At 59.7% G+C, this 14,840-nt stretch overlaps 1 protein-coding gene across 5 annotated transcripts in view; it reads left to right on the top strand.

Moving 5' to 3' along the window:
• Window positions 1–14,840, top strand: part of SH3GL1 (SH3 domain containing GRB2 like 1, endophilin A2) — a 31,750-nt gene that overhangs the window by 11,914 nt on the left and 4,996 nt on the right. The window contains exons 2-3 of one of the 5 annotated variants that reach the window (XM_029216183.1): window positions 12,571–12,670; window positions 14,599–14,667. In XM_029216183.1, coding sequence (XP_029072016.1) covers window positions 14,659–14,667 — 9 coding nt within the window. In that variant the 5' untranslated portion in view covers window positions 12,571–12,670; window positions 14,599–14,658. The other 4 variants (XM_029216182.1, XM_029216178.1, XM_029216181.1 and 1 more) reach the window with 4 other exon arrangements.

The following is a 14,840-nucleotide window of genomic DNA, read 5'->3' as shown; positions in this document are numbered from 1 at the left end:
TGTGGGATCTAGTTCCCTGACCAGAGATCGAACCCAGGCCCCCTGCATTGGGAGCTCGGAGTCTTAACCACTGTGCCACCAGGGAAGTCCCTAAATAAGGTTTCTTTAAACAGAAACACACGTAACATGAAGTTACAGGTGATGAGTTGTGACCAGAGGCTCACAGGAGCCTAACCCCTGCGTGTCCCCAGAGCAGTGGCTCAGTATTTACTAGTTCGACGTCTGGGCGACTTTATAGCACAGAACCACTGTGAGTAACGAGAGCTGACTATTCCCGTGGCAGGCAGAACACCACCCCCCTACCCTCCACCAAGGTGTCCCTGCCATTATCTGGAACCTGTGAATGTGTGACCTTACTTGGCAGAAGGGACTTTGCTGGTGGGATTAAGGGCATGGACCTGGAGGTGGAACCGATGACCAGGTGGGCCCAATTTCATCATAACGGCCCTTAAAAGTGGAACCTTTCCCTGCCTGGTTGGAGGGAGACAGGACCGTGGAGGAGAGAACCAGAGGGCAGGTGGCACGATAGGCCCACCTCGCTGGCTGTGAAGATGGAGGACGGGGCCACAAGCCAAGGAGCGCGGCTGCCTCTAGGAGCGGAAAAGGCGGGAAAGCTCTAGAGCTCCCAGAAAGGGACACAGCCCTGCCAACACCTTGGTCTTCGCTGGGGAGAGCCATGTCGGACTTCTGACCTCCTTCAGATTTTTGTGCGGCTTAGGAAACGTGTTTTGAGTCACTGAGTTTGTGGTAATTTGTTACAGCAGCTGTAGGAAACTCTTACAGGTCCCTGCTGTCTTAAAGCTTTGTCTGGATAAAGGTTTTCAGCTCAGCATTGAAGAGTGTGTGTGTGTGCGCGCACGCATGCACGCGCATGTGCACACGAGCACGTGTGTTTCATCCTCCCTTAGCTCTCACCTCCAACTTAACGGCTGGGGTCAAAGAGGAAATAGGAGCGATTCGCTTTGCCAAGCTGATGGATGGGTGCTGTGGGAAGAGCGGGCCTCCCACTGAGCCATCTTCGTTTCAGTGCTCCATGGAAGTCATCCCCTGGTTCTTGGAATCCCACCTTGGTGACTTACGAGCTAGTGGACTGATAGGGAATCCTCCATCGTCAACTTGAAAACCGGCTCTGTGTTCAGGTTTTATGCAAAGAGCGCTGTGGCCCGTCTAAACCTCTGGGAAATGCCACAGTGGGATTTCGACCAGCATCGCTTCCCATCCACTGTAGAAAGAGGTCGGCAGTTCTCGAGCCTGATAGCGTGCCTTTCTTCCCGTCACGGACACTAGAGCCTCGTGCCAGGCAGCCTTCACTAATCACTCCCACAACTGCAAAGGGGACGCTTCAGAATCACATTCTGGGAGTTGGTTTCCAAGCCGGCCCTTAGCGCCTCTGTCCTCTGCATTGGTGCAGACCCCGCGTCCTCCGTCTCTGCCTTTCCTCACGTCATGTCCTTTTCTCCTTCTTGCCCCCAAGTTCAACCCATCCTTCAAAGCCAAGTCCAGGGACATCTTGTAACTCCTACCTGGTTCCCTCCCCACAAGGAGGAAGGGGCTCCTTATCTTAGGTCCTTAAGGTAGTGCCGTTTCTGTGTGAGCTTGTAGTATCTATCTCTTTTTCCCTCTACTATACCTGGCACATATAAATATCTGTTGAATGAATAAGGGCAACCTTCTCAAGTGGGGAGCTGGCCTGCTGACTTTGACCCCAGACATTCAGCCCCATCCTGCTCTGACGGAGCAGGTAAGCTCAGGGCAGGAGAGTGTCCCAGACATGCACAGTGGCTGAGCGATTGAAATAGGGCAGATATGGTGACACAGGGTCCTATGACACGCGCCCTGTATGGAGAAACCAGGGATGACTCACGAGGGGGTGACCTGGACCCTGGCTTTCAATGTGGACATGGGAGGGAGAAGGGAGAGGAGGATGCAGGTTGTCCCCAGCAGGCAGCAGAGCGAAGCCCCCAGTGCTGGGGCCTCCGGGTCACTGGCCTGCCCTACTGTGTTCTTGTTCCTCATCCAGGAGTCCAGACACCGCCTGTCTGTGGGCTCGGTCCTTCTAGGGGAGCAGAGGTTGGCCTGGGTGCGGGGGGAGGCCCTGGCTACTAGACCATCGTCATCAGATGGAGAGAGATTTGAATATGCTTACGGCTCCTAGCTCAGCAAGTGGCAGCACCAGACACACGTCATACGGTGACAGCGGAGAAGCAAGGACGAGGGCAGGGCTGCTTTACTCCTGGAAAAATCAACATAAAAAGGCATTGCTGAGGGAATTCCCTGGCGGTCCAGTGGTTGAGAATCTGCCTTCCACTGCAGGGGACGCGGGTTCCATCCCTGGCCGGGGAACTAAGATCCCACAGGCTGCAGGGCAACTAAACCTGCGTGCCACAACTAGAGAAGACCGTGCACCACAACTAGAGAAAAGCCCCGCAGTGAAGAGCCTGTGCACACAATGGAGACCCAGCGACCTGTGTCATCACGGGTCGTCATCAGCACCCAGTTTTACAGTTGAGGAAACAGAGGCTCAGAGGGGTCTACATTCTTGTTAAGTGACAGTGTGGTGACAGAGCCGGATCCAGTCCCTGTGCTGTGGTCCACACCCCCACTGCTCCCCTGCGACCCCAGCCCTACCTCAGGACCTCTTGGGCACACCCTTGTTTTGGCCTGTTACTGACACACCTGACTGGCAGTGTTCTCCCCTGGGCTCCTAAGGGCGAGGTCTGCGTTATCTCAGCAAATACTGATTGCCCATCACCTATTGGGCGTCAGGCCCCCTGCTGCTCTACTAGCCCCATCACAGCAGCTGGCAGCCAACGGGAAGTCAGTGTTTGGGGACAGGGTGCATTTGGGTGGGGAGGCGAGGCTCTCCCAGGTGCTGTTGCTGGAATGAAGGTGAGCTGTGGCGGAGGAGACGGCCCCTGAGAACTGCTCTTCTCTGTCTGTGATCTAGGGCGGAGTCCCTGGGAACCCCTCAGTCGGGTGCTCACCCACCACTGGGGCAGTTACAGGCAGTAACATCAGGGAGCGTGTGCGCCAGGCCTGATGTGCGTCCTGAGAAGGAGAAGGCCCACCCCCTCTGCCACTGCAGGATGGATGGCAGCCGGGGACAGGAGTGGCGGCTCTGGTGCCCACCTGGCCCCAGCAGGCCCCTGTTGATCTCCTCATCTGTGTGCTGAGATTCCTTCCAGTTCAGGGTTTCCAGGACTGACTCTGCAGGTTAGAAGGGCAGGTGCCCCTGGACAAATAGGGTGGGGGTCAAGAAGAGGAGCGGCTGTGCAGGGTGACAGGGTGCCGGCATCTAACATGTGGCCTAGTGTCGCAGTGCCCGTCACTAAACTTCAGAGGGGCTGATCTGCTGTGCCGAGAGGGGCTGATGGCGTCACCTCCTCTGGCTTGCCGTGTGCTGTCCTGGGATCATGACCCACCCGGGTGCTTCTGGTAGCCACGCCTGAAGAAACTGGTCTCAGTGGCCCTGAGTCACCTGGTGTCGCCGCCCTGGAGTGACAGGCGAGCCGTGGAGCCAGGTGAGGGTATGTTCCTCAGCGCCCGCTCAGAACTTCTTCCTGGAGCTCTCTCGGAGGAGCACCCAGGCCGAGCTCTGCCCTCCCCGAGAGGTCGCCCCCGATGATCCTTGGAGAACCTAGGTGTGCGGCCCCTACGGCTCCAGCCCGGCCCATTTGGGGGCCATTTCCCTCTGGCCTTCAGAGCCTGTTTGCCTGTCAGCCTTCCTTTCCCGTGTCCTGCCCTCCCAAACTGCAGGCACATGCCTTTCACAGGGGGTTCCTCCTCTGGGAGCGGGGTCCTCTGGATGCAGGCCAGCCTGGGCCCAGCTTGCTCAGATTTTTTTCCTTTGCAAACTTTCCCTTCACATTCTGGTGAGGGGGCCAGCTGTGGGCAGACCCTGGGTGGAGAGTGAGGAATTAGACTGGCAGCCCCCAGGCAGAGTGCCGCCTAACTTGAACTTCCCATAAGCAATGCAAAGGAAAGTTGGGGATTCAGGGGTAGGGGGTGCTGTCATCCGGCCGGCTCCTGGGTCCGCAGCCCTCCCAGTGCTTAGCCACTATGGAATGGCGCCATGAGGTCAGACGCCTGTGAGGTCGTTCCTTCCTCCCATGGGGCGCTAAGTATCAACTAAGCACTTCCTAGTCTCAGACACCGTTCCGAGTGCAGGTACCGCAGTGCTGGGGTCGCTCACTTGGAGTTCACAGTCCAGTGGGAGGAGGGCTGTAAACAAACAAGAGGGGCTTGAGAGAAGGATGAGTGATGGGTGGGTCAGGGACAGCCCCACTGGGGAGGGGGGAACCAGATGGACAGGACCCAACCACGGGAAAGTCTGGGGCAGAAGGGACAGCAGGGCAGAGGCTCTGACGTGGGGTGAGGTGGGTGCCTTTGTGGAGCCTGGTCCAAGGTGAGGTCCAGAGGGGGCGGGGGTTCTGGCCTCAATGGAGGAGGTGCCAACAGTGTGCTGGGAGAGGTGGCCAGTGGCCAGGTCACTCCCACCTGGGTAAGGAGGCGGGTGATGGAGAATCAGGAGGGCTTCCTCGAAGAGGTGGCTTCACATTAGTTAAGTGTCTCAGAATGGAAGTAGTCGTAGAGATGGGGGGACAGCATCTGTGTTCCAAGGAGGCCGGGGCCCTGGGCTTTTAGATCGTTCTGTCACCTTAGCTTGGTGCTGTTGGGGTACACATGGCCCTCCGTGAGACTTGTGACCTGGTGCCTACAGCCTCTTATGTAGTAGGCTGCGGTGATGGTGTTGGATACAGGGTCTGTTCCGGTGCTTTCTGGAGGCCGCACAGCTGTGCACCTCACAGGGTTTCCAAGTCCCGTTTCCTGTCTCTTCCTGAAGGGCTGCTCTTGCGTCAGCTCTGCCATTGACAAAAGGTGAGTTTGCAGGACACCTCATTTACTCTCCTGTGGGGACAGAAGTTTGCTGTACTGCCCTGAGAGGGGATCTGCGGACGGTAGCTCCCCAACAGCACACCCCGGCACAGCACACGGTCAGCGGTGCGGAGTGGGCGCGGCAGGACTCGGAAATTTATTACCTCATTTGTTTGTGGGTTGGGTGTTTCTTTTTATGAGTTTTCATCTGAAATTGATTTTCCCGGTTGTGTGACATGCAGCCTTCCTGCCTTGTCCCCGAGATGAGAAATTAAAATGCATGAGGCCGCTTTATACCCAGGCTTCTCAGCTCTGGCAAGACTTCCAGATGAGATTTGTTCCTAAGAGATGAGCCTCAAGCAATTGCTGGCCTCTCGGTCGTTGGGTAAAAACCCTCGGCACAGCCTGGGGTGCCGGCTGGGATCAGGCCCCCCTTAGAGCCCCTGTTCAGTGGGCTTGTTCCCTCCCTGTGTCCCGGAGGAGGCAAAGTCCTGAGCCCACACCCCAGTCTGCCGCCCAGATTCCTCAGCCAGGCCCTGAGGCTTTGGCCCTCACCTCCCCCGATAACATTTGGGGCAGGGCCCGTCTGCTTCTCCCCCACATGAGCTGCATCACGTCCTGCGCAGGGGTCTGTGTGTGACTGGTGTCCTCCTCCCTGAGCAGCTCCCGGTCCGGGGTGCCACTGGTATTCATAGAAAGCTCTGTGCTATTCCAGGGGCTGTGGCCTCATGCCACCCTGGAGTGGTGGGTATCGTGTGAGAGACTGGAGTTCCAGAAGGCTCAGGGCAGAGCCAGCCCTCCAACGCACGCCTTCCGCCTCCAGGCTCGTGCACTCGGTGTGGTGTAGGGTGTCATCCTGGGTGGTCGTCCCCCACTGTCACTGTCCAGGAACAGCTGTGGTCCTCTTGACCGCCTGCTCCCAGGGGCTGCGATGTGGCCTCACACTTGCTGGGACGCTTCCCCAGCCAAGCAGGAGGGGCGGGATTTGTGGCCGGATTCTGAGGGCTGGGCCTTGTCTCCACAGCACCCTGACTGCCCTGGCCAGTCTTTGAAAATGAGGAAGCAACCCAGGGAGATGCAGGGCAGCCTCCAGAGCAAGGTGGTTTAAGACTTTGGGGACCCAGTTACCCCTCCTGTATGGCTTGGTCTCACACACTACGCTACGCTACACTGCCTGGCCCTGGGAAAGGCGGGTCACCTCCTGGGGTGTTAGTTGCTCCATTTATAAGGTGGAGATAACTGCCCAGAGGCTGCAGCTGGGCCAGATGGGTGCTGGAGGTCCCCAATGGCTCTATCTCTTCCTTTTGGGGCTCCATCCCTTCCTCAAGGTTGACAGAAGGGCTGACAAGGCCGCAGGTCCAAGGAACAATGCAGTCTCTGCTGCGTTTCATAGAATCATTAAAAGATGCACATTCTGTGGTCCCTTCTCCCCTCCAGCAGTCCTACCTCCCCCCACAAGCCAGAAGTGCTTCAATTTGAAGCCTGCTTTCCACACCTGTCCCAGCACCCAGCAGGGCCCACTTCCTCCCCCAGACTCTGCCAGATGACCTGGGGAACTGGTTAACCATGAATGGAAGCAGGGAACACTTCTTGTTAAGTGCTTCTGCTTTCTTGTGGAAGAACTCGGCATCTTAATGGGAATCCCAGGACCAACCATCATCAGAGTCGAGCCCGGGCTAACGCTCTGGGCGGGGGGGTTGGTCCCCAGAGGAAGTGCCCACCCCTCCACAGCGCACCGGGAGGGCACTCAGGCCTGTGGCTTCTGGCCAGACAGGCTGCGAGGGGAAACACTGGCCAGCCTGGGCCCTTGTGGCCGACACTCAGCTGAGCTCCATGTGGAGGTCGGGCCAGGCAGGGAGTGAGTTCTTTGTCACCCCATCTCCAAGGACTGCTGGGTCACCTCGGGGTGAGGGAGGCATTTTCCTCAAATAGGGCTGAGGCAACAGGAAAGGCACCGCACAGCCACCCGTGTCTGCCCAGCCCCTCACTCCTCCTCCAGCTTTGGGTCCTTCTGAGCTGCCACTCCTCTGTGAGGCCAGGAGAGGACCCCCCAAAAGTAAGGGGCCTGGGTGCTTGGTCAGATGCACTGGGCTGGGTGATGGCGGAAAGCAAGACACACGGGGTCCCTGCGCTCGGAGATGAGCGCGGGCGCGTGGGAAGCTAACGGGGGGTCAGGCCAGGCCTCAGCCTCCAGCCCCTGCAGGAGGAGGGGAGCAGTCCCGGGATTGCAGGAGCCTGGAGAGGGCACAGACCCTGACACACAGAGGGTTCTGGACCCAGCTCTCGGGGGCTGCTGTGGGCAGGAGGCCCAGCAAGGCCGAGGAGGGGAGAGCAGCCAGGAGGGGTCCTGGGGAGAAGTGAGGAGAGTCTGAGCAAGGGCAGGGCAGGCCTGGTTTACACGCAGGGGCCCTCGTGACGGATCCGGGGTGCTTAAAGCCAGTTTGAGGCCCCATCGGGAAAGCAGTGTCACAGCAGTGGGAGGTCTGGCAACTTGGTCATCAGCCTGGGGCTGAAGGGGCAGCTCTCTGGGTGTCTGCCCTGGGTGAACCTCTGGCTGCTGGTACCGGGACCCACAAAGCCTGCAGATGCAGAGGTCGGGGCTTTGAGATGGGGCTGAGGCTACACCTCAATCCATCTCGGGACTGCCGTCCCCCAGCTCGTCACTGCCTTGACAGTCACTGAGCGACTGTCCCCACGTGCCATTGCTGCCTTCCCTAGTCCATTCTTTCCGACGACGGGTTCCTGCTTTGCTCCCACTGCCCGTGCTGTGTCCTGACCAGACTCTCAGATTAAGCCAGACGTGACTTTGAGGGGATTTTTCTCATGTAACGGTTTCCCCCCTCATCTTAGCAGCATGTGCCACGCAGGGGAGCAGCCACTGGGACTCACATGGCGTTCAGCTTGCTGCCCACCAAGCCAGCCCTGGGAAGGTTTGGGCAGGGAGGCGGGAGGGGCACCACGGGGCGGGGGCAGAGAACCAGGGGGGTTCAGACTGCAAGGGGCTAGCTCAGACCAGGCCCCCTGGCCTGTCTCCTCTCCACAGAGACAGCCAAATGCTTCCCCCGCCACCACCTGGGGGACCCTGCAGCTGGCTTGTGCCTGCAGCCTCGGGGACCTGAGGGGTTCTGCTTCTGAGCCAGTATCTCAGCCGCTGGCCTCAGGCCAGAGGTGCCGTCCCTCCTGCTGAGAGAACACCTTGGGCTTCAAAGCCACCGTCTTTGTGCTGCCACAACTAGGTTCCAGATACACCCCGACACACTGCTGTGTGGAGGGGCGTCTATGGGTCTGTGTTTGCCCCTTGGGGCCAGACCTGGTGGTCATGGTGCCCGACTGGGGGTTTTCACGGGAAAAGTAACTTCAGAAGCCTTTTCCTGCTTGATCATTTCCACTGCTCCCGTTCACAGAGCTGCTTTTAAAAAACCGCGTAGCTTTGATCCCTAGGAGGAGAGGAAGTGTGTGCCCGGAGGCATGAAGGGTACCAGCAAACCGGGAAAATTCCAGAATTCCGGGTATGCTGAAGGAAGTTCTGACTTGTCAGGACACTTCCCTCTGCGGAGCTTGACAAAGCGGGTGGTGACTTATTCTCCATCAGCTCACAGATTTTACTAAAGACCCGCCACAGATGAAAGCTCTCCTGCTGCCAGAGCCCTCAGGCTTCCTGCTGGCCCGCCTCCTTGGGCTGAGGAGTTGGGTATGAATAGTGTTTCTGTGGCCTCTGCTTCAGTGGCACCTCTCCCTCATCCCTTAGGGCGGTGGCCCGGCCCCACACCTCGTGGCCTTTACTCTCAGAGCCACGTGGGATCCAAGCTGCCTGGAGTCCAAGTGCCGCCCCCGTCGGCAAGCATTTCGTACTCACAAGGGCCCAGGCTCTGGAAATCATCCCGACACGGGGGCCACTGGAGGTTTCTGGGCAGGGACGGACAGGAGGCTTCAGCGTGGCAGTGCACCGTGCACGTTACCTCCCCAGAAGCACCCTTGGCTCGCCTTTCCAGAAAGGGCGTCAGTTAACCAAAGAGTGCACCCTCTGGTGTGTCTGCCAGCAGCTCTGAGTCAGGGGCCCAGGGCCCAAGCAGAGAAAGGAGACTCGAGAAAGCCAGCGGCTTCGTGTGTCGGCCGGGTAGCAGGCCAGCCTGGGCTCTGCCCGTGTCGTGGGCTCTCCAAGTCATGAGACAGAAGGCCATAAAGGAAACTAGAAGGGGCTGCTCTGAGGTGTTTGGCAAGCGGCTCCCAAGTGTTGGGAGGCCAGCAGGAAGGGGAGTAGCAATTGGAAGGGATGTAGAGGCGAATGAGTCCATCCCTGTGTCGCTCCCTCCCGTCCCTGTGCCGTCTTCCCCGTTGATGAATTTCTTAGCCCTGCCCGGGAGTCATTGCAGTTGCCTCCCGGGACCTCCTATGTCTGGGCATTCTGCACGTAGGCAGTCTGCCTCCTCCCCACAGCCTCGGAGGCCCCGTGCCCTTCTGGCAGATCCTGCATTGCGGGGAGCGGTGAGGGACGGACCGACCAGTCCAACAGCTCTGGGCGCAGCTCCCAGCTTCTCCACTTTCAGCTCGCAGCCTTGCTGTTCCACCTCTTACCCCGGGGGTTTCCTCATCTGTAGAATGGGTGTGCAGGTCCCTGCATTGTCATCGCAGAGGGGTGACAATCAATGGCAGGATGTATGCAAAGCGCCCGCACAGTGCCTGGCACGTGGAGGATCAGGAATGGCAGCCCCTGTGTCCCCGAGCCTGGGTCTCACCCAGAACACCATATGCCTGCCTGGCCAGGCTCTGCCTGCTGGAACCCTGCCCTTTGAGGTCCAGCTTGGACAGCACTGGCCCCCGCAGCTCACCCAGCCAGGAGCATGTTTGGCGTGTTTAAACCTCCCTTGCAGCTCTTATCACTGTGTCTCTGTTCTGCCTGATGTTCTTATCTCCCTCGCCAGAAGGGCGCTCCTCAAAGCCAGCACAGCCTCTCCCCTGGCGGCGGGTAGCGGGCCTGCCCACTCCCTCGCGACGGTGGTCGCTAACTGGAGCCTGAAGTGCTCACGCCTGACAGCCTTGGGTCACAGCGCCTCAGCCACAGGGCATTCACTGGCCCAGACCCGAGGATGGCCGGAACGGGACCGCATAGCAGGGCGGCTGGGCCTGGACCCCAAGGCTCTTTCACCCCCATCGCTTTTTTTTTTTTTTAAATTTTATTTACTTTTATAAATTTATTTATTTGTTTATTTTTGGCTGCATTGGGTCTTCACTGCTGCGCGCGGGCTTTCTCTAGTTGCGGCGAGCGGGGGCTACTCTTCGTTGTGGTGCGCGGGCTTCTCGTTGCAGTGGCTTCTCTTGTTGCAGAGCATGGGCTCTAGGCATGTGGCCTCAGTAGTTGTGGCACGTGGGCTCAGTAGTTGTGGCTCGCGGGCTCTAGAGCGCAGGCTCAGTAGTTGTGGTGCACGGGCTTAGTTGCTCCGTGGCATATGGGATCTTCCCAGACCAGGTCTCGAACCTGTGTCCCCTGCGTTGGCAGGCGGGTTCTTAACCCCTGTGCACCACCAGGGAAGTCCTTCCATGCCTTTTAGTCCAACTCTCCAGCCAGTGCCCGAGAGCAGCTGCCCCCAACGCGTGCCCCCTCCGCCTGGCACTGGGCTCCTCACCGCTGAGGAGGGAGGGAGAGGCGGGGGCTGCTCTGTTGTAGCGCGGGGTGGGGGCAGGGAGAAGTTAGCCAGGCGGAGGGCAGGAGGGGAGTTGGGGGAGTCGGGAGAGGATGGGGACCTCCGCTGTTAACCTGGAGCGTGGCAAGCGGCCCCACAGAGCATATTGGCTGGACGAGGCGCAAGGGTGCTGAGCAGGATGTGCAGAGCATCCATCCTGCATTGCGAGGCCCTGAGCATCCCTGCTCTTCTCTCTCCCGGCTCCTCTGTGCCAGCCTCCTCCTGCTGCTCTTTTTACTTAAACTCTTAATTCATCAAAGCGGATCGTCTGCCCCGGTCACCGAGCCTGCAGATCGGCTGTTTATTTTCCATATCATATTGATCAGGTTTCCCCGCTGAGATGACTCAATTACAAGGCCTCCCGTTGGTGCAGGATTCGAGCTTCCGCTGCCCCCGAGGGGCCACTGCAGCGTGCCTGCCTGGTCTGGGGCAGCCGTTCGTCCCCACGTCCCTCCCTGGGGGAAAGAAGGTTCTCCTGCCTTCCTGTTCTCTGATCGGCTCCTGGAGCGGCTGTCCTGCCGGCTCTTGGCATACAATGTCTTGTGTTTTCGGATTGTTCCACTGCGCGTTCTTTGTTTCTCTCCTGCGTGTCAGATTCCTCACTCCTCTCCAAACATGGCCAAGGCTAGAAGGCTGAAGAACGCCAGTCCTTGAGAGAACAGCCCCTTCTCCGAGTGGTCTTTATTATAAGTGCCCACGGGTGCCTTGCATGGGTGGAGGTCGTGTAGGTGCTCAGGGATGAAGCCCCATCTCCGTTCCAAGTTCGCTCACTTCCCAGGTGCCTGGGGCAGGTGTCCTCAGACCACACGGCTCCACTGCTCCTCTGTGTGAGAGCCTGAAGTGGGTGCCCTCTGCCTGTCGCAGTCACTTGGGGGTCGTGTCATCGTAAATCTGACCATTCAGAGTCCAGGTGGGAGCTGGGCTGGGGCCGTCGCTGGCGGAGCAGTCCGAATGGGTCAGCACACGGGGAAGCGAACAGGTTGGGGGTCCTTCCACTTTCTGGCTGGTAGTAACCACCTCTGTAGTCTAAGCTGCAGTTTGAACTTAGGGGGACCTGGAGCTGGAGCCCTGGAGGCGCCTGCAGGCTGAATTGCAAGCAGGGCACACTCCTCTCAGAGGTTAGAAATAATATAAGGGCAGTAACATAGGTCAGACCAAACATACGGTGGGGGGTTGGCTCATGCAGTTTCCTGGAGAGGTACCGCCAGAGGGACAGGCTGCAGAGGGAGCCTCCTGCGGGGCAGAGGTGTGCACTCCCTGGTGGGTCGTGCGCAGGCCAGCAATACCTCGATAGAGCCGCCATCACAGAGGACGGACAGACACAGGAAGGCCTGCGCTCAGAGGGTCACAGAGCAGCAGTCACTCAGCAGTCCCACCTGGTGGCTGGTCTCAGAACCACCCGTGGACCTTTTTACCAGACAGCTGCCCGGCCTCCTCAGAAAGGACCCTGTTCTGGGCCTTCATGGGACTCACAGTCCCTGAGTGCCCTGCCAGGGCGGAAGTGAAGCCAGGCGTGCAGGTGGGGAGCCAGGCTGAGATCTGAGAGGCCCGTGTGACGGGCAACAGCAAGTTCATCTCCAAAGGCCGCTGCCAGCTCTGGCCGAGCGCAGCCTCTCCACAGCGACTCCTCAGCCCTGGCTGTCACCTGGCGGGGGTGGCTGGGGCCGTGGCTTGGCCTGGGCCCCACGTTCCCCCAGGGAGGCACCCACGTGGGTTTCACAGTGGCAGCCAGTGCGGGCCCACTGCTGGTGACTCAGGCTCCCACCCAGCTGGGCAGGCCCAGGAGGCCATGATTTCCACACCGCCGTGGTCACGGCCCTGCCGGAGAGGGGGCAGTGCTCACCCACCCCCTCTGCTGCCTCCCCCACCCCGGGGGGGTGCCTTGGCTGACGGGGCCAGCCCCTCTGCACTGCGGGCCGGAGTGGGGGGTGGGGGGCAGCAGCTGCAGAGAGAAGAGTGGGCTTCAGCCCGCAGGGCCCCTGCCAGGGCTGCGCCTCAGTTTCCTCTCCCGCAGCCGGGGAACACCGTCAGTTGTGGGGAGTGCTGGATGCAGACGCTACACGTGAAGGTGTTACTTCCATGGCGGTGCTGCTGCTCTTGCCGGGCCCGAAAAGGTGTGTGCGGGGTCCCCGAGCAGGACCGAGCGGCAGAGTCCTGGCCTCCCACACAGACGGGGCACTCCCCGCCCTCCGGCCTCCTCCTGGGGCCTCCCCAGGCCCCTCCTCTGGAGCACAGCCCAGTGCTCAGCACAGCCTCCCTTTGCTGATGCTCTTGCTGTGGTTGGCATGTGGCTTGCTTTTTCCCACTTTTCCCTTTTGGCCTTTTGTCATCCTTTCGTCCACTTGTGCCAGTTCTGGACTGTGGGCCTTGGAGAGAAGGGACATGGGGCAAATCAGCCTGAGGGACTGGAGCTTGGAGCTCCCAGGTGGGGGTAGGGCGAGGAGACTGGTAGGGACCCAGATGTTCCCAGCACAGCCCCCCAGGTGCCAGAGCAAGGAGGCCCCGCATCGGAGCTGTCAGAGGGCTCCCAGGGAAGATGGGGAGGTGACACTCCTGGAGGGCCTGGAAGAGGCTGTGGGGTCTGCCTGTGCCCTCTCCCCTCAGAGAAAGGACGTAGTCCCCGCCAGCAGGGGCTGCTCCCTGGGGGCGCCCGTGTCCCCTGTACTGAGCAGGCCCTCGGCCCGGAAAGTGTGGTTTTTGAGCCCTAGCACTGCAGCTACCCTTTCAGTTCACCAGAAGTGTCTTGTCTCACATCAGACACCTAACTCATTTCCCTCTGGCAACCACTGAATTTGAGAACGTCCTGTTTTACCATAATCAAAAGAAGTGAAACTGCCCCATGAAATAAAGTAGAACACCCCAGAAACACCTAGGAGAGACCAGGGTCTTTCCTTATAAAGTCAAAAATGGGAGGGCAGCCCCTGCCTGCCCTTGGAGGTCCCCCAGAGACTGGTGCATGGTGGAGGGGCCCTCAGCCAGCCCTGCTTCCTTTCTGTGCCCCATCCCCTCCTGGGCTCCCGGGGTGCAGCTGCCATGAGTTGCAGGGGCATGCAGCTCCCCCCAGACTCCCCTTCACCCCAGGCAGGGAGAGGCAGGGATAAAGGCCTATAGGCTAGGTCTGCCCTACAGTTCTGTGGTTCCCCTGGAGAACCAAGATGCGTGGGGAAAGTAACAGCAGTCATCGGTGTGGGCAGCATGGTTGTCGCAGGAGTACCCCGGAGCACACACTTGCACACAGCAGCCCACGGCAGCCTGGCCACAGCTTGGTGAGTGCACACCTGTCACCCCATTTTACAGAGGTGAAAACTGAGGCCCAGTGAAGCTGATAGCCCAAGACCACACAGGTTAGGGTTAGGGTTAGGGTGTCTTCGGGAGCCCCGGGAGTGGTCCTGACAAGTGGGCAAAGACTGCTGCTGGCCACCAGGAAATTGTGTGTTTGTGTGTGTTCACACCCGTGCACGCAAGAAGTGACTTCTGGGCACCACAGTTGGCCCGTGTGGGGCAGGTCTTCCCTCCCACTCGGGGCTTGTCCCGTGGCAGTCCTCATGTTCATTTGGCCTCAGGATCTGCTCGCCTCTCAGATGTGCCCCTGGGGCGTGCAGACCCTTGGTCCCCGAGAGTCCTTCGCAGAGAGGCAGGAGTTCAGTGGGAAAGGGAGGCCACAGTTCCCTGAGCGAAGGGGCTTCCGTGAGCCTCGGTGTCTCGCTGAACCACAGCAGCCCCGTCCGGGTGTGGGCCCCGCAGCCCTGTGAGGGGGCCTGGACAGTCTGCACAACCCCGCAGGGGTGGGGGACCCTCTTGGGGGCTGCGGAGCTGCCAGCGCAGCCTGACCGGGTGGACGCAGCCAGGGTAGGCTTCCGGCAGTAGGACCTCCCCGGCCCTGGGTTTGCAGGAGTGTGTGGGTTTGGAGCAGGAGCTCGTTTGGCTCCCCGTTTTGCCATTGGCTGCCATGTTCAGCATCCCTGGGAAGCCATCATGGATGCCTGAGCCCTCGCCCTCCTCTCCTGAGGCTCACACTCTCTTCCCTCCTTTCGTTCCCCAGCTGGTCAGTGAGAAGGTCGGAGGGGCTGAAGGGACCAAGCTGGACGATGACTTCAAAGAGATGGAGAAGGTAACAGGAGAGGGGTGCCTGTCTAACGCTGGCAGTGTTACCAGCCCCCATAGGCCCCGGCCCTGGCACCTGGGGGGAGGCGAGGCTTTCACCGGAAGGGTCTAGGCGGGTCGCAGGCCTCCCCCCAGCCCAGAGCAGGGAGTGGCGGGGGCAGAGCACAGCCAACAGCAAGG

Source organism: Monodon monoceros, unplaced genomic scaffold, assembly GCF_005190385.1.
Source record: "Monodon monoceros isolate NGI ecotype Baffin Bay Population unplaced genomic scaffold, NGI_Narwhal_1 Super_Scaffold_12, whole genome shotgun sequence".
Lineage (NCBI taxonomy): Eukaryota > Metazoa > Chordata > Mammalia > Artiodactyla > Monodontidae > Monodon > Monodon monoceros.
The sequence above is the reverse complement of the archived record's forward strand: the minus strand, read 5'-3'. Positions and strand labels throughout refer to the sequence as shown.